Raw genomic sequence first — 23,816 nt, forward strand, 5'->3', positions numbered from 1 at the left:
ATTCGTATAGATCTAATCAGACTTCTCTGATCCCTAATTTACTTATGAGTTAGAACGTGGCCACACTGCCGTTATTTCAAGCAGAAAGCACCTGAACGCACCAGAGGCTAGTTTACGAGCTCGCGGCAGACAGTAAAGGCAGCGTGACCCATGACACTACATTACCCATAATGCCTTGAGCCTTCAGTGCAGATCAGAAACGCATGACCGTCTGACAGCTGCACTGTGTGTGTTAGCCTCCGTTAGCCGTTAGCTGCTCGGCTTACAGGTTAGCTAGCTGGTTATTAAGCGTTAGCTGTTACCTAGCTGGTTGTGTTGCTAACAGCAGAAACATGGAGGACTTTCTGTCCCGCTGCCGCCAAGCCGTGCAGGTAAACGCCTGCTTCTGCTCGTCCTCTCTCTCTCCCTCCCCTCCCCCTCTCCCTCTCTCCCTGTGTTTGAGTGTGTATATGAGAGAGAGACACGTGTTTTTTGAGCTGCCAGCTCCTTTCTGCAATTCTTTTTCTAGTATGGGCACCGCGCCTGGTGTTTCAGCTCTCTCTAGCGGCTAGCGTTTTTGGCCGTAGTGCTCTGGGCGCCTCAGAAAACAGTTACACTTTTAGAGAAGAGCGCTGCTCATCAATGTCACGTTTGTCAACCGACCAATCAAAATCGAGGAAGAGGCGGGACTAAAAAAATCTACAAACAGGCAGAGGAGAGGCTCTGTGAGAATGATTAATTATTGTGCTTGCTGATTCTATCATCTTGTTGGTTTGATGTTAGCTTGCCAGTATGCTAGCTAGCTAACGTTAGCTACTAACTGTCAGAATCAGCTCCATGCGCTGTGTGCCTGTCTGAGCATGTTGAAAGCACTCTGGGCAACAGAGTGGGGAATTATTTTCCTGGGGGGGGCCACATGAGAAAGCCAGATTGTTGCCGGAGGCCAAAAAAATATTGAAAATATTGTAACGTATCGGTGATACGCCAAGGAACGGAGAGTTGTAGTTGGTACAGGGTCTTTATTCACAGGCTCCTTTAGCTCCTAGCAGCTAGCTTCACACCGCTAGCTCTAGACACAACAACCGGTCTCGCTCCCTCCATAGCTTGACTGACCACCGGCACCCCGGCCGCTGGTCCTATATACCCCGTTTCCCCTAGGAACACACCCACACACATTAGTTCCTAGCTACAATCCAGACACTTAGGTTGCACATCACATTACAGGTAATACTTGGATTACCTGAACACGTTACATACTCCTCACCCAACATTAGCTCAATGCCCACATTGACACCCACAACCCACACATATCCCCCTGTACCAAAACACACCACCCCACAACATTTTGTATTCCCCCAATTTGTCTCTTATTTTTCAGCACACTTTTCAATTTCCGTTCCACCACCACCATTTGCATTTCTTCCTCTTTCCCCATTCCTCTAAATTCAACCCACATTTCAATTCTCTTTTTTACACACATTTCAATTTACCAATAACCCCCACATTTACCTTATTTCGTTTTCCCTCTTTTCTTTACACTCATCTTCAATTCAACCCACATATAATTTCAGTTCGACAACAACCCCAACATTTACATTCCCTCTTTTCTCTTTACAACCCATCACATTGACATCATTCTTTTTTCCCATTACCTTCATTTAAACCTTTTTTTCTTACTCACATTATCCCACTTCCCTTCAACCACTATTTCCATCCCCCCTTTTAAAGCTTCTGTCCCATCTGAAGCACATTACAGTCAACACATGCACTGCAGTATCTCCGCACGTCCTCCTTTTGTTTGCCCCAGTAGAAATGTCTACGGAGGAGGCTGAGTGTCTCTTCGGGCCCACGATCACCGTATGGGCCATCGTGCACCCCCTTCAGTGCCAATTCTCGCAGGCAACCGGGTACCACCCACTGGGTCCCGCTTTTCCCGTGCCCCTTTCTCTCTAAAACCCCATCTCCACCCAGATGCAGGTCCGAAAACATGTTCCACAGTCCCCTCGTGGCCCCGGAACATGTGTGAATCTCCTCCACAGGGGGCCGGCGTCCGGCCGCTACCCACGCATACACCGGACCGATATCCGCATCCTCCATCTGTCTGCGTCTCCACTCACCCCCGTTGACATGCGTGATGTGCCTCTCCTCGTCTGTCGGCTCCACCTCTTGCACTCGCTCGTCCTCCCGTCCCGCTCCCCCAGGGGGCGGCGTGTTGAGGACAGCAGGGCGGACACCATCGGCGTCGATCTCCACCTCGACTTTCTGCAGCGCAGCCGTGGGGGCTGTGCAGCGGCTTGGCTGGGCCGGCTCCTCCAGCGTTGACCCCTCTCGCTCCCCCGGGGACACGAGCGCCGCTCCCCCGACTGTAACAGCTCTGCAGATGATGTCGCTCACCTCCCTCTGGCTGTTCAAAACGATTCCCATTATCCTGATGGTCTCGTCGCTGATGGCGATCTCCCCCACCACTGGCTGGCATGCAGAGCAGCTAGCCTGGGCCGGCTCAACAGTCACTCTCCTGCCCAGAACAATCGGCTCTGTACTGCTCCGCTGCTCCGCCGCTTGTTGCTCAGGCCGCTCCACTGCTTGTTGCTCGGGCTGCTCCCCCGGCTGTGTGTCTCTTCCAGCGTTCACACTCTTAGTGCAGTCTCTAGCTAAATGTTCAGGCGACTGGCAAGCCCAACAAAGCCTCACCTGTCTCTCCTCTCTCGCTGTCCTCCAATCCCCGACAGCTTCTTGACATTCTCTGGCTAAATGTCCGATCGCGCCGCATGCCCAGCAGGCTCCCTGCTGTCCATGTCGTTGTCCCGCATACCCGGTCCGTCTCCTGGGAGCGCCTCGGCACCACCTCGCCACGTGGCCCGGTTCTCCACAGCTCCAACACAGTCTATTTTGTGGTTCCTCCGACCGTTCTCCACACTGCGCTCCCTCTGCGCTCATCAAATCCACCCGCTGCATGACTTCTCGCAGCGTCCGCATCACCTCCACTGCCCAGGCAGGAGTTTCTTCCACCAGCCGTCTGACTTCTTTCAACACACGGGCTTCCATGGCCGCCAGCGCCGAGCTGATCTCTGTCGTCAGCTCTTCTTTTCTCCCGTTCGCCGACAGGCTTTCTTCTAGGCGCACCATCACACGTGGCGCTCGTAGCAGCTAGCTCACACAGCTAGCTCGCTACAGCTAGGTCGCTCGAGCCTTTGATCTCCAACTTTTCTTCCGCCGTTCCTCCTCACTCTCTCCCCTCTCGACCGAAATCAGGCGTTACCGCTTCACTTCTGACACCAATGTAACGTATCGGTGATACGCCAAGGAACGGAGAGTTGTAGTTGGTACAGGGTCTTTATTCACAGGCTCCTTTAGCTCCTAGCAGCTAGCTTCACACCGCTAGCTCTAGACACAACAACCGGTCTCGCTCCCTCCATAGCTTGACTGACCACCGGCACCCCGGCCGCTGGTCCTATATACCCCGTTTCCCCTAGGAACACACCCACACACATTAGTTCCTAGCTACAATCCAGACACTTAGGTTGCACATCACATTACAGGTAATACTTGGATTACCTGAACACGTTACAATATTGTCATGCCATATCCTCTAATTTGATCACTAGATTAAATTATAGAAAACATCCTGTGCACTTATTCTTCACACAATCACCCCAAACAATCATCTAATAAAAATTTTCTAGCTTCATACATAAAAATGTGTGGTTTGTCTTAGACCTCCCGGGCCAGCCAGAACCATCATGAGGGCCGGTTCTGGCCCCAAGCCACATAATGCCCAGGTCTGCTTTACAATAAAGGTCACTAAATCAAGGGTTATTTAATAATGCCTAATAAGCATGAACTAATCCTTAATTAACAGTTAATTAATTGGTCTAGTAAGCATTTACTAATGGTGTTCATGTTAACTAGGTATTCATTTATGCACTGTTTAATACATAGTTTAGGGTTAAAAATAATATTTTACCTGGGCACTTCACACAGACTACCCGAAGTAAAGACACCGGAGCACTCTTTTCCGTCTGCACGTTTTAATAGAAGGGGCTGACTGACGTTTCGACAGACAAGTCTGTCTTCCTCAGAGTCAAAGACTCCACTGTTGAGCACCAGGACCCTTTTTATTCCAAACCTGGCTGAAGCGCGCTGGACTCTATTACTATAGTTTAGGGTTAGTTCATGGTTAGGGTTAGGCAGGGTCTAAAATTCGGCGTGGGATTGCGGGTATTGCGCATAATTGAATAAATTCCCGCAAATCTCTCTGACATTACTGTAATAATGCAGAACAAATCCTGCACACATTTACAGCGGAGCAGCGAGGGCAGTCTACTGTATGCGCGCACACACTACTCAGGGGTGTCAAACAATGAAAATCAATAATCAATAATAACCTATAAATGACAACACCTCAATGTTCAAGGTACAACCCTACATTACAACACGTAGGCTTATTTCAGATACCATCAAGCACATTTTCTACTGTCTGTACTGTGCATTACAATCAGGGGTGTAGTGGTGGGTAAACGCAATTTACCCACCCCTTTGAAATGAGGCAGATAATTTACTCACCTATTTTCAGATCAACTGTATCAATCAATGAGGGCAAACAAGGTGGGTAAACTACTCACCTTGGATAGTTTACCCACCTCTGTATTTATCACTACACCCCTGATTACAATTGATGGCAACTCTGCAATTCTATAGCCAAGCAAAGGTAATGAAAATAGCTGACTATAAATGATTAATACAGATAACATGAATAGGCGACTTGATATTTAACGTGCTCCTGAAACCTGGTACCTCTTAACCTTCACAACTGCATCACATTGGTTTGAAGGACTTCTCAGTGCAATTTTCAAACTTTGCAAAGTCATCCTTTGGGCTGGAATGGACCCTCTGGGGGGCCGGATCTGCCCCCCGGGCCGCATGTTTGACACCCCTGCACTGCAATCTTCAGCAGCGGTTGCAAACATGTTTTGATTAAATTACTCAATAATCACCTTTGCAAGGCAAACGTGAAGTTGGTGTGCATTTTCTACGCCGTCACTCAGAGACCAGCGCTAGAACCAAATGTGAAGATTCAGTAATATAGCGCATTGGTTTGTATCTCTTCTTCTTTTTATTCTTGATGGTTCTATTTTGATGTTTGTTGTGTCGGGAGGGACCACAATGGAAATAAGTTTGACGACTTTTTTGTGTCATCCTGATGAATTATACTGTACTCTATGCTTGTGGTGTACCGTATTTTTTGATTGATCAAATAAATTCATTCATTCATTCATTCACAAGCCAAGTAACGTTAAACTTCCATGATGCAGATAATCTCCTCCACCACCGAGTGCCACGTGGTGATGACGATAGTTGTAACTAGGGATGCACAATATATCTGCAATCATATTTGTATCGGCTGATGTTAATGATTTTGTAACATATCGGCACCGGTCCGATGTTCAAGTCAAAGTCAATTTTATTGTCAATCACTACCATATGTACAAGACATACTATACAGAGCATCGAAATTCCGTATCTCACGATCCACGGTGCACTCAATATACAGATAGGAGACAACACACGACATAAAATACGAAGATAAAATACATAAAAAAACATACAATAAAATACTACCGTAGGGGTCATAAATAAGGTCGCTGTAATCACTGTAATAAAAGTCAGATAGTGCAAATAGTGATGGCAGAAAAGTGCAATAAAATGAACAAAGCGACATAGTAATTATGCATAAAGTGACTGGTGCTGAGTGTGGATGTGTGTTATGGGTTCAAGTCCAGACTGGGGGCAGAGGGAAGAGAGGGGAGTTGTACTATGAAAAATTAACAGTCCAGACTGGGGGCAGAGGGAAGAGAGGGGAGAGAGTTTATCAGCCTGACAGCCTGGTGGACAAAGCTGTTAGCTAGTCTGGTGGTGCGGGCCCGGAGGCTCCGATATCTTCGCCCAGACGGAAGCAGGCAGAAAAGTCCATGAGAGGGATGGGTGGGGTCGCTCACAATGTTAGTGGCTTTGCGACCCAGGCGAGTGTTATAGATATCCAGGAGGGAGGGGAGGGAGGCACCTATGATCTTCCCGGCTGCTTTCACGATGCGCTGCAGGGTCTTTCGGTTGGCGGCAGTGCAGCTACCAAACCAGGCTGTGATGCAGCCGGTCAGGATGCTCTCTATGGTCCCCCTGTAGAAGGAGCACATGATGGGAGCTGAGGCTCTGGCTCTCCTCAGCTTCCGGAGGAAGTAGAGGCGCTGCTGGGCCTTCTTCACCACTGCAACAGTGTTGGTGGTCCATGAGAGGTCCTCGCAGATGTGCACCCCCAGAAATGTTGTGCCGCTCACCCGCTCCACTGCAGCACTGTTGATGTTGCAATGTTGCAATGTTAATAGTGGTTACTGGTTATCGGTATCAGCCACATTTTTCACATTGAGGAAGCTGCGGTAAATCTATGATTCATGGGCTTTTCCAAATGTCTTTTTCAAATTCAGTGTTTACATGTGTTTTTCAGTAGGTACAAAATTTGATTATCATTGTTGTAGAGTTGAAGGAGCCGTACTCTCGTTTACATTCACCACTGGGCTTGAAGGGCCCAGACCCTGATACGCATTCAGGGTTCAGAATCAGAATCAGAATCAGAATCAGAATCAATCACTTTTATTGCCACAGTATGCAAGTTACATATGAGGAATTTGTCTTAGTGTCTGTATGCAGCGTAGCGGTTACATCAATATACAGGGATAAGAAGTAGGAAGATAACTAAAGACAATCACAAAGTTGCAAGTGCAATCAAATCAAATCAAATCGAGTCAATATATACAATATGTACATGAGTGGAGAAGTGTTCTGTGGATGATAAATATGAATTCACGTTGGATTTACAATACATGAGATGAGACTGAGTTAAATATACGTTAAATAGGCAGTGGATTTACATCAATTTACAGTCGGAGTTAGATAAGAGTTTACATTGAATGTACATGAAATGTACAGGCTAAGTTAAATAGGCATTAATGTGCAGGGAATTTACATCAATTTACCAGTCCCAGTTAGACAGGCATTCATTTAGATACAGTATGAGTTCCAGTTTTATGGGGGGGGAGTTCAGTTGAGTTTAGGAGGCGGTAGTGAGTTTGTGTGTGTGTGTGGGGGGGGGGGTTGTGGTGAGGCTGATGGCGGTTGGGAAGAAGCTGGTCTTGTGGCGGGTGGTTCTGGTCTTGGCAGACCTAAGTCTCTTGCCGTGGGGGAGTGTCTTAAAGAGTTTGTGGCCAGGGTGGGAGGGGTCGGCCATGATCTTGCGAGACCGCTTCAGTGTCCTGGCTGCATGCAGGTCCTGGAGGGATGGCAGGTTGCATCCGATTATCCTCTCAGTGCAGCGGATGATGCGCTGAAGTCTGTTGATGTCTTTGAGAGTGGCAGCAGCATACCAGACGGTGATGGAGGAGGTGAGGATGGACTGAACGATGGAGGTGTAGAAGTGCACCATCGTGGCCTTTGGCACTTTGAATTTCTTCAGCTGCCGCACAAAGTACATCCTCTGCTGTGCCTTCTTGGTGAGAGCTCTGATGTTCAGCTCCCATTTTAGGTCCTGGCTGATGATCGTCCCCAGGAAGCGGAAGGACTCCACAGTGTTGATTGGGGAGTCACCCAGGGTGATGGGGGAAGGTGGGGCTTTGTGCTTCCTGTAATCCACAATCATCTCCATTGTTTTTTGAGCATTTAACACCAGGTTGTTTTGACTGCACCAAGTCACCAGATGGTCAACTTCCTGTCTGTATTCCGCCTCATCTCCGTCTGTGACGGAGGTATGAAGCTGGCTCAGATCTCGAAGCTCACACAGGTGTGTCCGTCAAGACACGGTCTCATCTCTGGGTAATCTCTTCCTTAATCCCGAATGGACCAACAACACACTCTGGTCCTGGAGCATGGGCTACTTACAGCCCATGCTCACACACTGCCCATGATGTCACACATCCCTTTGTGATGGCATCGGAGTTGGTGACATTCCCATTGTGATGGCATTGATGATGATGTCATACTTGACTATGACATCATCGGGACGGAAATCACATCTGTCATGATGTCACAGGCGGCATTGTGAGGTCATCGACGCAGTGATGATGTCATCACCGAAGTGTCATCCACCCAGATGTCTTCCAGGGACCTAGCCGGACCCAGAAGCACAGAATCTGCTCCGGGGGTCGGCGGGCCTGGTGTTGATGCAAAGCCTTTAAAACAATCATATAAATGTGTTTTTATACAGATCATATCGACATTGGTAAATATCAGTTATCGGCCATGACAGCAATGTTAATATCGGTTATCGGCATCGGCCAAAATGTTCATGTAACTTTCTTTTTTTGTCATTTTCCCCTCTACTCCTAACTCAGATAACGTCCAATGCAGCGATCATCCTATAAGAAACATATATTGTGCACCAATTGATATATTTTCACTGAGAAGGACAAGACTAAGGCAAGTCAGTGTTACAATTGCTCCCTTGGGCAATCTGAACATATTTTTATTGTTAGATATGATTTTGTTCAGAATTCCCATACAAAAACTAAATACCGGTATATAAAAAATAAAATAAAAGTGTTGCAGGTATAGAGGTACTGTAACAGTGAAACTATCATCAAAATAGCAATTCTTCTACATTCTCTAATTAGCTTCTTGTAAATGTAATAATGGTGCGGTTTAACAATCCATCAATGGGGACCACGTCGAAGCCCCTCAAAGATCCCTGTGCTCACCGGGCCCCCAGATCCTCTCTCCCCCAAGTCTATAAATCCCCCCCATGGGAAGCATATACTTTTAGGCCCTGGTTAGGGTTACTTAATGGCTAGGGTTAGTGTCAGTGTTAATAAACAGAAATTAGGGGTTAGTTTTACTTACTAATTATTATTATTATTATTATTATTATAATTAGGCTTATTATATAGTATTAACTAACTGTTAATTTAGTGGCCCTTATTGTAAAGTGATACCGTTAGTTGTTAGTGAGTGTAGGTAAGGTTCTGAGTTGAAGCCAGTCTGAATGGTTTTCCCCATTCTTTCCTCCCCAGGTGGACGCACCTGGAGCCGGTCCGGGGTTCCATGTTGTTCTGGGGAATGAGGCGTGCGACGTTGACTCCATGGTGTCAGCTCTGGCCTACGCGTATTTCCTGTTCAAGGTAAGCCACCGTCCAATCAGCTCGCACCCCCCATCCAATCAGCGCTCACCTCCCATCCAACTAGTTGATGAGCTGAAATGTTGTAATTTTCTTCTTGTATTGGTTTCCTCTCTCTCTCTCTCTCTCTCTCTCTCTCTCTCTCTCTCTCTCTCTCTCTCTCTCTCTCTCTCTCTCTCTCTCTCTCTCAGACGCTACAGAGTGAGATGCTCGCTCTCCCGGTATTGAATGTCCGTCAGTCAGAGTTTGTGTTGCGTTCGGATAACATCTTCCTGCTCCGACAACTCGGTTTATCAGCCGATCTACTGCTGTTCAGAGACCAGCTGGACCTCCTGCAGCTGCAGCAAGCCGGCCGCCTGCGGCTGACGCTGGTCGACCACAACGTCCTGCCCAGGTAGCCATGCCCACCAGCCAGGTAGCTAGGGATGGGTATCGTTAAGGAATTAACGATACTAGTACTCTTATCGATACTGCTTATCGATCCGGTACTTTAACGGTACTCTTATCGGTACTTTTTGTTATTTTTACGAGAAAAAAATCCCAAAACAAATGGGACTGGTTGTTGTCGGTTCTTTTTGTTATTTTTAAGAGGAGAAAGGGGGGGGGAAATAGACAAATTAACCTGGTCACAGTTAGGTGGCACTCATTTAACTTTCCTCAGTCATTCTCCCACTAGCTGCCATGGTGAAGGGGTTTCTGCTTGGACCAGCAGTAGAGGGAGGAGGGGTGGGGGTGGGAGTGGGACTGGGCTGGTTCATTGTAGCTGCAGGCTCAGCTAGCTTTAACAAAAAAAAGTAGCAAAATCTTAATGGGTGCGTTTTTATTATTAATTTAAATATCCTAAAATATCCTTCTACCACACTGTGCCAATAGCAACATTCAGCTAGGGAAAGCATAATAAAAATAAAGCAAGACAGTATCTGTCTCCTGTACTTCCCCCCAAATCATTAAATAAAAATCCCCCCTGCTCTGAAAGTAAAATTTCTGAACGACAACTGAGATGATGACCGTCACCTGACGATTTATATCAGACTGTATTTATGATGATGAACACACCCAAACAGCGGGGAAATGTTTACTACTCTCGTCTTAATCATGACCACATTCACATAGTTACCTGATGAGGTAGACTGGGTAACGCAACCGTGGCATCATTGACAGGAGATGATGGAGGGCGAGCTAGCTTGTCAAAAACTGTGCATTTCTCCATTTGAATGTGATGCACTTTGGTAAGTGTTTAGACAAATTGCTCGTGTTTCCACCTTTTACTAGCGAAGGTTTTATTGCACTTGTGACAACGTGAATTGTCACCATCGACTCGAGTGAAGTACAACCACACTTCGCTTCGTTCTTTCAGCCATTCTTAACGTGTGCTGTGCTGCTCAGTTGCATGTCTAGTCTATCTGCCTGCTTGCCGGTTCCCTGTTCCCTGTGCTGTGCATGTGTGTGGTGGGTGCTCTCAGGCACGCCCCCAGCCCCTCCCCTCTCCTCTCTCAGTCCTACTCCTCTCGTCTTGGCTGGCAGTGCAGCAGCTGTGTCTCTCTCGTCTGACGGAGAGCAACGCGGAAAAGATGATCCCTTTTCTTGTTTGGAAATCGCAAAAAACACATCATAGGCCTGTCTTACAGAGTTGGTGAGATAAAATGTGCAAGATAATGTAAGGTTTATTTAGCAATTATATAGCCTAGCCTATAGGACATCTATTTTCTTAATTTCTCCACTCCAGACAGTACCGATAAGAGAACCGTTAACGTGAAAGCTTATTGATCCTCCGGTATCCCGAAATCCGGCCCCGGGGCCCGTTTGGTACCGGGTCTCGGTACCCATCCCTACAGGTAGCCACACTCATCAGCCAGGTAGCCACAATGTTTTGCCCAGGTTACCACTACGTCCTGCCCAGGTAGCCACAATGTCCTGCCTAGGTAGCCAGAATGTCCTGCCCAGGTAGCCATAATGCCCTGCAGGTGGCCAATATGTCCTGCCCAGGCAGCCGCAATGCCCTGCAGGTAGCCACAATGTTCTGCCCAGGTAGCCACAATGTCCTGCCTAGGTAGCCACAATGCCATGTCCTGCCCAGGTGGCAACAATGTCCTGCCCAGGTAGCCACAATGTCCTGCCCAGGTAGCCATAATGCCCTGCAGGTGGCCAATATGTCCTGCCCAGGCAGCCACAATATCCTGCAGGTAGCCACATTGTTCTGCCCAGGTAGCCACATTGTCCTGCCCAGGTAGCCACAATGTCCTCCAGGTAGCCGTAATGCCCTGCAGGTAGCCACAATGTTCTGCCCAGGTAGCCACAATGTCCTGCCCAGGTAGCCGCAATGCCATGTCCTGCCCAGGTGGCAACAATGTCCTGCCCAGGTAGCCATAATGCCCTGCAGGTGGCCAATATGTCCTGCCCAGGCAGCCACAATATCCTGCAGGTAGCCACATTGTTCTGCCCAGGTAGCCACCTTGTCCTGCCCACGTAGCCACAATGTCCTCCAGGTAGCCGCAATGCCCTGCAGGTAGCCACAATGTTCTGCCCAGGTAGCCACAATGTCCTCCAGGTAGCCGCAATGCCCTGCAGGTAGCCACAATGTCCTGCCCAGGTAGCCACAATGTCATGCCCAGGTAGCCACATTGTTCTGCCCAGGTAGCCACAATGTGCTGCCGGTAGCCATAGTGTTCTGCCCTGGTAGCCACGCCCTCACCAGGAAGCCAGAATATGCTTTCCAAGTAGCCATGGCTACCAGCTAGATGGCCACAGCGAATTGCAAGGGAGCCATGCACCCTCCAGCTGTTCTGTGATGACATCAGAAATGTGTTCCCTGCAGTGCAGACTCTGACCTGGAGGGGGCGGTGGTGGAGGTGATCGACCATCACCTCCTGGAGAGAGAGCCCTCCTCATCCTGTCCCGTTACCGTGGAGATGGTAGGATCCTGTGCTACCTTGGTAACGGAACGCATCGTCCAGAAAGCTCCGTACATCCTGGACCAGCAGCTGGCTCAGCTGCTCTACGGTAACATTGATTTAGACTGTATCAATATACTGTATTAATATACTGTATATATTGATATACTGTATTAATATACTGTATATATTGATATACTGTATTAATATCTGTTTATACTTTATGCGTGTGTGTGTGCAGCCACCATGGTGTTGGACTGTGTGAACATGGCTCCTGCGGCGGGGAAGGTGACTCCTAAAGACAGTCAGTATGTGGCCGTGCTGGAGGAGCGTTTCCCCGCTCTGCCACAGAGGGGCGCTCTGTTCGCCGCGCTGCAGGCTGCCAAGTTCGATGTGTCAGGTGACTCACTGTCATTCAACCAACTTTAATACAATAAAAAAAAACGTTTGTTTATTCCCTGAGGGGCAGTTTCCTATGGAGGCACAGTAAAGACAAAACATCCAGTGACAAATGGGGGTGGGTTCATATAGACGGTTTTAACTTGACAACATAAACATTCTAAACTGCCCCTAGCTTACTTCCTGTTGCAGTGTTTGTTAATACAAGCTGACAGGAAATAAGCTAGGTTTCAAATTAAGTAGTAAGCCCCAAGAGGCCGTGGTCTACAGTGATTTTACAACAGCTAAGAGGGGTTTACAGCGTGGCGTGCCGTAAACCCCTCTTAGCCGTTGTAAAATCACTGTTGACCACAGCCTCACACAATTCCAAGAAAACTGTCTATATATTTCAGTATGTGTTTTTTTTATTTTTAAACGTATTGTTTTCTATTGTATGTCTGTGCACTCGACTCCACCGAAAATGAGGGTTTCCCTCAGTGGGCTCCGAGTTGAAATAAAGGCTTGAAATGAAATGAAATGAAATGAAATTAAAGTTAGTAGTCAGTGTAGGGCAAGTTACTCAGGAGATGTAATAAGTTACTTATTACTTATTACTCCTCTGGAAAATAATAGGGTTAGGGTTAGTTTACTTTACTTATTACTTGGTATCAAAAGTAATTTGTTACGTTACTCGTTACATTACTATATTACAACTGTTTAGCCAGCTCCTTTTAGAACTGAATCCCACTTCTTTGGAACAATAATTAACCTTACAGCAGCAGTCAACAATCAGCCAAACTGCAGACTTTTAATTTATTTGCCTACTAGGACTAAAAACTAGTCGTGTTCTGGCAATGCAGTAATCTCACATAGCCAGACCTATATATCTCCACACTTTGTTTTAGTGCTGTGCCAGTGGTGGAGAAAGTCATGCAGTAACTTGAAGTTACTTAAGCCGTTTTCCCACATGCGTACCTGAAAATTACCTGTAAGTCAATATCGGACATTTCCCGGAATTTCCCTTCACACCTCAGCGCTGGCATGTGAGAATCTAGGAGCGAAATTTCCTGTATGTTGGGGGGCGGGGGGAGGGGGGAGCTTATTTGGGGGGTCGGGTTTAGATCAATAAGGTGTTTTCGGGTTGTCCTTGGGCTGCAAACTCATTTAAAGTATGCAAATCGAAGTTGTTTCTGACAAGAATAATGTCACGTTACTCCGGGACTGCTCAACCCATGACAGAGCCACTCTCCCCGGCTTGGCAGAGTGAAGCGCTCCGCCCGCGCGTCCCCGCTGCCTGGAGCACAGCGGCTCGTGCTCGCGCTGTCAAAGGCAGGCTCCCACACGCTGCTGTCTGGCCAGCAGAAAGTGCTCCAGACATGGTGTGATAATCCTGTAACAGCATTTGAGCTTATTCAGGTAAGATATTAATAATGTAATGACACATTCAGTGATAAACTGTCTACAATGAAGACATGTGTCAAATATGACAACGTGGTGTTCAGTATTTTAAGAGCACGGGTTTTTTTTCCATTTCCTGAAAAGTTGGCGATTTGGAGATAAGTGGCTTTCATTGCACAGCGACGAAATGCACGAAGCGAAATGTGGAAGTAGTTTGCTTTGATGTGCGCGAATGATTAGATGACACAAGCTGGAAGTGAACGTTAAGCAACGTGTGTACACCTCGCCCATGATGAGAGAAGGACCGGTGTTGCGGAAAATGACTGGACCCCTTTCTCACCTGTCTGCCTATCGCGGCATACCACTCTTCTGACTGGCTCAAAACTGGTGAAATGGCCGCGACGACGGGGTCGCGCTTATACCGGCACGGCGCCTTTCCCACATGCAGGCATTAGACCACGTTCCGGTCATTTTGCGGTACAAAGCGCATGTGGGAAAAGGGCTTCTGTAACTGTAATATAATTACTGTTTTGGAAATTGCAATCCCTTACACTACTAGTTATTGGGCAAAGTAATAACATTACAGTAACTGAGTTGCTGTAACTAGGTTACTGGCCAGCACTGTTAGTAGTCTTAATGACCGTCTGTACCCGGGCAGATCTGACCACAGAGCAGATGCTGATGAAGGACATGAAGGTGGTGTCAGGAGAGCTGAGCCTGGCTGTGTCTGTGCTCTACTGCCCCCTGGAGGTGAGGACCACTGCAGTGCTACAATTTTCCATACAGTACTGCACAGTAATGCACAGGACAATACCACAGAACACTAGCATAGCATTAACTGAGAAAAGGGCTGTAGATTCCCCCATATCACCCTTGACGGGAAATCCTACAACAACCAGAATGCATTGCACACAGACAGAGCCATATGATTTCCACAATGCAGAAAAACAGAATCATGGAATTTGCTAGTAAGAATGGAATCGACTGTAAAACATGGAATATTGCAGAATTTTCCATAATTTGCCTCAAGTTGCTAAAAGAAAAGTGGGCCTATCAAAATCAAAAGTAGACCTAATTATTGTAGTCAAAATTATTTCAATAATTGTAAAATAGGCCTATATTTTGCTTGGATTGGGCAGAGTTCAGATTTTTGGACCCCTAGCCCTGAATGACTGCAATGTCATCCACAGTGCACACAAAGTACATTTCAGTGAGCCTCAGTCAGCTTGCACAGACAGGAGTGTGACCACATTGACCTTGTGTTGGTTTGTTGGTATGAGGAATTCACCTTATGTAGCCACCTGACCCAGTTGTGTGATGACTTCCTGCTCAAAGCACTGTCTGTTTTACCTGGTCACTAGTACTGTAGTGTCACAGGAAGTGTCAACACAATAGGAAGTAACTGGCTGACCACTGTGTTGGAACATAAGGTGAATTGCATCTACTGAGATTGTACTGAGAAAGGAATCTACCAATCAACATCATTATTGGTAAGTAGCAAACAGGGCTAGGGGTCCAAAAATCAGAACTATCCCTTTATGTTCCATTCAAATTGTGTTACTTCTTATATACAGTGACATTAAGGGGCCCTTTACACGAGGACAGTTTCTGAAAGAAACGACACAATAGCGTTTCCTTCACACCTTTTCCTTCACACCTTCTCCCTGTTTACATGAGCGCTGTTGAATTTTTAAAACGCCGTAATGTACATGCCAGGTCGCTAGGTGGCAGTGTGATCACCTTATTCTTTGCCCATACAAGGACGCTTACTGCATGACGTAATTTCGCTTTAAACGCGGAAGTAGAGTACACTTTCCGCAGTCATTTAGACTTGCCAAAAAGCTTTTTTCAAGCTAAAAAAAACCCCCAAACTGTTAAAGTTTTAATATTTGTCGGGTGAGAATGTAACATATATGTGACCAGTTTATCAGAATAACACCTATTGGAAATCTTTAACGAGCAGCGAGGACCGGGAGCGCTGACTGTGATCTGTCACCCTACTGCTACTGGCAGTGAGAAAACACTGTCGACTGCTTTTGTAACTAACGTTAAATGCCGACCGGGTACAGCCATCGGCTCCTCGCAGCAGTAACGCTATGAACATGTAACTGAAGTTGGCCGCAGTGTAGCTTAATTCTGAGTGTTGCCAAACTTCATTCATACTGACGTTGTATTTGGTTGCCAACTCGCGCACAGCATCGCGTGTGTCGCCTGTGCAGGCACGTCAGAGTTTCTGAAATGTGCCGTTCCAAAGTGATTACATGGAGCGCTCAGCGGGGAGCGTCACCAAGAATTTCACTCTGGAAGGTGGTTTTAAAATGTGTCGTTTCCTAAGCGCGAATTTGCCGTCGCCGTCTTAACGGGAGGCACTAACGATACAATAATTCCCCGTTTCCATAGGAAACCGTCCTCGTTTAAAGTGCCCCTAAGAAAGCAAAGCTATAAAAGGGTGAGATAAAGGACACTATATTCAAGTATAATAGTGTGTGTGTGTATTCAAGTATAATACTCTGTGTGTGTGTGTGTGTGTGTGTGTGTGTGTGTGTGTGTGTGTGTGTGTGTGTGTGTGTGTGTGCGCGCGCGCGTGCGTGCGCGCGTGTCAGGACTTCCTCCAGCGGGCGGACCTGGAGGCGGAGCTTCAGTGGTTCTGTCAGAGGTCAGGTCTGGACTTCCTGCTCCTGATGACCATTTCCTTCAGCGACCAGCAGGAGCCAATCAGACAGCTGGCTGTGTTCAGCCAGAGCACCACCTGCAGACTGGAGGTATGTGTGTGTGTGTGTGTGTGTGTGTGTGTGTGTGTGTGTGTGTGTGTGTGTGTGTGTGTGCTTGCCCGCCCGTGAGTGTGTTGGTGCATGTGTGTGTCTGTGTGTGATCCATTGTGTCTGTCCATCTCCCTTCATTTCAATTCATTTTCAATGAGAGCTGTATTTTGTCCCGGGCAGCTCTGATGCTACCTACCTGCCCGCTCTCCTCTCATTCAAAATGAATTATTTAGCCACGTCAATCGCTCCCCATCTTTTTCTCTCTCTTTTTGGGGGGGGGGGGGGTACTGATGCTATTAGACTACTACTGTCTGCTACTTGTACGACCGATTAATACTATTACTGCTACTGCTAGTAACAAAGGCTGTGTTCACCCATGCCCAAAGGGGGCAACTAAACAAGGCAGGTGTGGAAGCACCCTTATATGGAGGACACAGAGAGTCACCTGGAATGGAATGAAGTGTTTCCTTAAAGAGATACTCACTTTTCCACTTTTTTTTGCTGTAAATCAATATATATTGGAAATTAGCTGTGTTCTTGATGAATCCAGGTCAAAGTCCTGACATTTACTGTAAATCTGAGTAATTCCTCTTCTCTTCTCACATACCTATGCAGTTCCATACAAACCAAAAAGGCAAAAAGGCCAGCTGTAGACTCACATTTTCCTCTCTTTCTATTGGCTGAGCTCTTGATCAGTGACGTAGCTTGATCAGTGACGTCACCAAACCCAGCCCGCCCATCTCTCGTGCCTAGGCCCCTCCCAGCCAAAGTTTATAAAAGTGGCTGCACACCATGCTGGAACTATGGAGTGTGGAGAATTGTTGAATAGAGAGAGAGAGAGAGAGAGATTTGTGGAGCGTTTTGATTAGACTGCATAGTGTTCCCCCTGCCCTCCCCACGGGGTTAAGGCTTGTGTGCACTGTCCAACTCCCCGGGGGATCACGGCTTCGTCGGGCAGTGCAGAGTCAGTCAGTAGGAATTGATTGACAGGTAGGAAACGCCAGCAGCGGCAGGCCTGAAGGCTAGAGCTGGATAGAGCTGGATAGAAGAAGGCGGTGGTGACAACTTGCAATCCTGCCAGCCCGAGATCAAGAGTCAGCAGGCCTCCCCTCCAAACCAGGGAGGGATCGGACCCACTCCACCCTCTTTCATAATATACTTTCTACACACTGGCAGCCCTAACTGACTGCGAATGCACCCACCCGCTCCCGGAGTGAACACAGCAGCCACAGTACCTACAACAGCACGCTCCCCAGAACAAAGTCACAGTTGTGCCTTTTAAACATGAACTCTGGATCATGTCAGGCTAGAGAGATCAGGATATTTTCAGGTTTTGCCTTTCTAAACATGAGGGGTCTTTGTTAAGAAACAACTGGATATGAGCCGTTTTTTCTGCCAGTGGGCGGGGGGTAGCGGTAGCGGTAGCATGTATCAAAAACAAGAAATGTGATAGGAAACAGCGTCGCACCGTCGTCAATCACTGTGGGTGATTTATTTTACAAGTGGCAACTAGTCATATCTGACTAGTTTTAAATGTATTTCTCCCCACACAAGTTTGATAGCCTATCAGTCAGTCAGCTCCTATCCTCTACGCAGTGGGGAGGCACACAACACTGCCTGCTGCCTCAAATGGCTGCCTCACACAATAGAATTGGCTGCATCACGTTAGCGACAAATCTGGAGACTTCAAAAAACGTGCCGTTTTAACGGAGTCCATTCCAACGAGGGGTGGCAATGTGCCAAAAATGAGCGCTTCGCCTTGCTACATAAAGCCGCCCAGTCAAAATAGTGGTCGGACTATTTTACAAGTGGCATTCAAGTCATATCTGACTAGTTTTCAATGTATTTCTCCCCACAAAAGTTAGGCTTTTTCTGACATGGGAGCAAGCAAGCAGCGCAGCAGTAAGCGTCCCTCCTGATGCACTGGACCTGCCTGCCTGCAGCTGAAGCGCGTTGGCCAAACAATCAATCAAGCCGTTTTTGCAGCACTTGAGGAAACCGTGAGTTTGCTCGTTGATATAAGCGATTGCCCGAACGATTAATTAATTAATAAACTAGCGAACGTGAAGTGAGTCACGAAGAGCCACACCTGCCCACTACCTGCGGATAATGACCTGCCACTGTTTAACTGCAGCTGCGCTCGCGTGGAAGCGGATCTTATACCGGCGGTCGAGGTAGATAAGATACGGACTCGCGGGAGTGCGCGTAGGCCGGCTAATTGTTGTTTAACATGCAGGCCAACCGGCTAGGAGCAGGTTATAATACGGATTCCACTGCATGTTAAGAAGTGGCTAGTGTCTGGCTCTCCCCTTTTGTCTCAGAGTCCCATGGCCGTGTAATCAGTCACACATGACGCTCATCAGTTCATTACCTGCCGCCGGTGTGATGAGATAAGCCTATATTTCTATGTTAAATCTATATGATCTACCGTAAATAGGCCTACGGATTTTGGACATTTAGACTGAGATTACTCGCAAAAAAGACATGCAGGTTTTAGGCTATGCTGCTGTATGGTCATGGAGGCAGAAACGGCAGTAGAAGTCAAATGACTGATGTGAATCAAAGGGGTAACTTTAGACAGTTCTTCAGTAACAGACTAATATCCAATGCAGACTTTGATTCTGACATACAGTAAAGCTCCGCTAACATTTTGATGTGTGCTTTCAATGAATGAGGAAATAGGCGTGTCTGATCCTGTAAAATCTGGAGCTGTCCATATTGCATTGTGATTGGCTAGTTGTTACAAGCCACGCCTCTTTCGTGGGCAGGAGCTCCTGTTCATACACAACAAAGCCAAGTGTCTAAAAGCTCTCGAGCCAATCAGAGACCTTGTTACATAGCTCATTTGCTCATTTGCATTCATTTGCACAGTTTGGACAGACAAGGACCAGGAGAGTCATGGAAAGTGTAAATGGCATTTGAAATTGGGATTTCGAGTTGCGATTTGAAAATGGATTTGAAATTGCATTTTCAAATCCATTTTCAAATCGTAATTTGAAGTTCCATTTTCAAATTGCAATTTCAAATAGGAATAAGGAATTGACCTTTTTAACACATTGAGTGCCAGCCATTTTTTCAATCCTGTAGGTAAGTTGTGCCAGGTTTTTTTTTGAGGATTCTGGCTCATTTTACAAGAGCCGAGGATTATTTTCTGTTAAGAATTCGTGAACACCAATCATCTAAAAATAACTAATAGAATGTGTGCTTTCTCTGTCTAAAAGAGTTAGTTTGCAGAGTTAGTAGTTATGTAGATATTAGCCGTTGAGTACAGCATGGTTTCAGAGATTTTCAGAGAGTTTGGAGATAAATGGATTTTTAGAACCACCTCACGTGCCTGTGATTATGGGTGCCCTTGTCTCCCACTCTGTGCGCTCTCTCTCTCTCTCTCTCTCTCTCTCTCTCTCTCTCTCTCTCTCTCTCTCCTCTCTCTCTCTCTCTCTCTCTCTCTCTCTCTCTCTGAGAGTGTGTGTGTGTCTCCAAACTCCTCCCTCCGTCTGTGCTGCGGAGTGCTCTGCTGCTGGGAGTTTGAGCAGCGAGTTTGAGCAGCCTCTCTCCCTGGCAGCGAGTGTGGATAGGTCTCACTGTCTCTTGGGTTTGAGAGCCCCGATGAAGCCCCGTGCGACTCTAGGCTTTATGCTGCTCACCCAGTCCATTTCTGGAACCCCCCACCGCAGCAGCGCGAAGCGTCCCCGCCTACAGTATGAGAATGAGGCTCGTTCGTTTCTGACTGTAAAATCGCCAAGCCATTTCCGCGGGAGGCGGCTGCTTTTGGTCCACGGGTCCCGTGGCTGTGGCTTTCTCTCTGTCTCTGTCTGGAGAGAACTGTCGCCACTTAGTGGTCGGTAAAATAGATTATACACATTCTCTTCCTCCGATAGTGAGAAGACGTAAAAGGGGTTGATTGATGTCCCACCGTCAAAAAAAAAAAATGTTTATGTAAGACGAGATAGCTCGTCTATGGCACTTAACCGTTGGATTATGTAAGACGAGATATCTCGGCTATGGCACTCAACGTGTTAAATGACCGATTAAAAGATCTATTCGTAATTCCATTTTTAAATTGACTGTTTAATAGGTGATTTTGAAAATCCATTTTCAAATTGGAACTATTTATTGATGGATTAATACTTCATTTGTGAATTCGTTTTGAAATGACTATTTTTAAATGTACAATTAGATAATGATTAAGGAAACACTTCATTCCATTCCAGGTGACTCTCTGTGTCCTCCATACCCTTACACAAACACACACACACGCCTAGAGCGACGCTTTAAGCAACGCCTAAGCAACGCCTAAAATTTAGGCGTCCTTGTTAACAGATGAGAGCGTTCACACATCACGCTGCGCTGAAGCCACGCTCGCGCTGCGCTGCATTTATCGTTTAGGCGTCTGTTCTATTTTTCGAGTTTGCCCAAAAGGGAGGGTGGAGCGCGAATTAAAGAGTGCATAGTAGGAGAGCTGTCCTTCATGTGTTCCTCTATATAGTCTTTTCTGTCAGATGTACAGTATATATACCCCCCCTGTCTCAATGCATGTATCACTCATGGTGTTGATGACTCATAGTCACATGATTACCCGAGGGAAAATAACAATTACAGCCGGCCAGAAACAGACATCGTCACTTGCACATTACAATAAAAAAGAGGTTTATATTACTACTCACCCATGCTATAAATCAGATCTGAAAAGTGTAAAAAACCACTGCTCATGTGATCAGCGTAGCGCAGAGCGGGGCTTCAGTGTGGCGTCCTGTGTGAACGCAAATAGGCGCCTAGCATGCATGAAGCAATGCCTATATGCCTAGGCGTAGCTTAAAGCGTTGCTTAAAGCGTCGCTCTAGGCATGTGTGTGAACCCGCCGTTACAGTAGGGGCCGTGTCCACAGAAAGCGTTTCTTGCGGCTGCCAGCTGCTTTCTGCAATTCATTCTTTATGATAAAGACACTGGAGAAGCACTGCTCTTCCCATCACTGCGCCTGGCGTTTAGCGCTCTCTGTGGCGCCTCAAGCAGAAAACATTTCAACTTTTGAAGAAGATCGCTGCTCTTCAATGTCATTTTTCTCAACCGGCCAATCAAAACCGAGGAAGAGGTGGGACTAAAAATATCGACATGCATGGCGGAGAGAGAATTGTTAATTGTATAATCTTGTTGGGTTGATCTTAGCTTGCAATTTACCTTGTGTACTAGCTAGCTAACATTAGCTACTAACTGTCAGAGTCAGCTCCGTGCATCTGTGCGTGTTGACAGTGCTCCGCCAAGAAAAAAATTCAGTTTGTGGACACAGCCTTAGTCTAGATTTTTTACTGCTGTTTGTTTGTATTTTCAGTGTTGTCATGACAACCAGGTGTCGTTCTTTCCCAGGTGAGTCAGTACCTGGAACAGGCGCGTAACCCCGCCCTCAGCCTCTGTCCAATCAGCACGCCCCATCCTCACATCTCTGCCTACCTGCAAGGTAAACTGTCTTATCTGTCTGCTGCCTGTCTGTCTGCCTAGCTGTCTGTCAGTCACATTATTTTCCCTGTAACTTACTGAAGCTCCGTCTCCAAGGCAACACGCTGGCCTCGCGCAAGAAGCTCCTCCCCCTCGTCAAGGACTTCCTGCGGGAGCGGGGAGGGTCGGACAGTTGCCGTGGAGACGACGTGCCCCCCACCCCCATGAACAGCCTGGTGGAGGGCTGCCCGCTGGACGCCGGCCCCCCCGCCTTTAGCCCCCAGGCCCTGAGTGAGAGGGTCAGCAAAATGGCCGACCGCCGCTGACGCACGCTAAGGGGAGGGGTGGGGCCTGATGCTGAGGAGGCGGGGCCTGATGCAGAGGGGGCAGTTCCGCTCCAGCCATCAATCATCCGGACAGCTGGGCGAGTCCATCTGTCGATCCTGCAGGAGTCCGATGGGACAGGCCCAGGACTGATGGAGTTAATTCTTCACAATCTCATTTAAGAGTTTTTCAGTCTGAGAACTGTAGAAAGTTTGAGAGTTTAAACTGAACACTCTGAAGTGATCATTCAGATCAGATCATATGATTCTGATTCAATCTGAAGTGATCATTCAGATCAGATCATATGATTCTGAATCTGAGAGTCTGTGTAAAAGATGGATGTGTGAAAGTTAGGCTAGGGCTGTCACAATAGGGGTCCACCCGCTATGCCGACAGCCCGCAATGCCGACGTTAGGTTTAGGCATGGGGGGTGGGAGAGGTTCGCTCCAGCTGGTCCACTGATGCGCTGCACGCCACCACGCTCAGCTGGTTCTGCTTGTGAGCTATCGGCACTGCGGGCTGTCGGCACATAGACGGGGCACCGTCACAATATTGCTATAGACCCTTTTCACAACAACCATTTGAGGTGGTAAATCAGGAAGTAAAGCAGTTGTGAGCAATACGATTAATGATGGTCCCATTCCATTTAGGTGTTCCATTGCCACGGCCCCCATTAATGGTATTGGTTAGTGATGGGGTGGAGTCTTGGGGAGTCGAGTACTCGTTCATTATGTTACTATTCAACTAACCTTTCTACCGTTCTGGTACTCTCACTTTAACAACGCAGGGGGAAATCCCAGGTGCAAACCAGACAGACAGACAGACGCACGCTTCTCCATACTGTAACATCGGCCCAATAAAACTCATTCAAAACTTTGCACTAATTTACTACGTTGCTTGACTCCACTTTTTGTTTGCCATAGTGTTAGCCATAAATAATATGGAAAAAGAATCACTCTTTGGCAGACAATTTTTGCCGATCACTAACGTTAATCACTTGTTTGTAGTTCATCGCTTTTTGACAGCACACCGGACATTGTAATCAGTGGATTTACGTTACTGCACCAGTGATCATAAAGCAGTATGGATTATACCGAACATGCATTGGAAATATCTGGTAAGCCTTTGCTAGTTCCACAACACTATTGTCTGCTCGAACGAAGTGCTAACCAGCTGATTAATGGAGTTACTGAGGTAGGCTAACGTAACAGCTGCTAAGCTCATCTCATCACGGTGCTTATTTCTCCTCACAAAAAGTGCTCCAGGCAGTGCATCTTATGTTCCAACGCAGGGGTCAGCCAATTACTTCCTATTGTGTTTACACTTCCTGTGACAGTACAGTACGTATATTGTGTTCACTGTTTTAACTGTGGCCAACACTGTTGAGGGGAATTAAGGTGTATGAATACCCCTAATGCTGCATTCGTTTATAACTGGGAAGTGGCAAATTGCCACTTGCTACTAGCAAAAATCAAATAAAACGCCACGTTAACTGG

At 47.0% G+C, this 23,816-nt stretch overlaps 1 protein-coding gene across 1 annotated transcript; it reads left to right on the forward strand.

Moving 5' to 3' along the window:
• Window positions 1-293: 293 nt before the first annotated feature.
• On the forward strand, window positions 294-22,322 carry prune (prune exopolyphosphatase; the record flags this gene model as incomplete). Its single annotated transcript, XM_083648451.1, has 9 exons — window positions 294-371; window positions 9,033-9,140; window positions 9,329-9,531; window positions 11,953-12,137; window positions 12,270-12,428; window positions 14,463-14,554; window positions 16,408-16,566; window positions 21,928-22,018; window positions 22,114-22,322. Exons 1-9 carry the CDS (start codon window positions 333-335, stop codon window positions 22,320-22,322), a joined length of 1,245 nt encoding a protein of 414 aa, XP_083504577.1. The 5' UTR covers window positions 294-332.
• Between the last annotated feature and the right edge of the window lie 1,494 nt (window positions 22,323-23,816).

The sequence above is a fragment of the Poromitra crassiceps genome (assembly GCF_964638095.1).
Source record: "Poromitra crassiceps genome assembly, chromosome: 1".
Lineage (NCBI taxonomy): Eukaryota > Metazoa > Chordata > Actinopteri > Beryciformes > Melamphaidae > Poromitra > Poromitra crassiceps.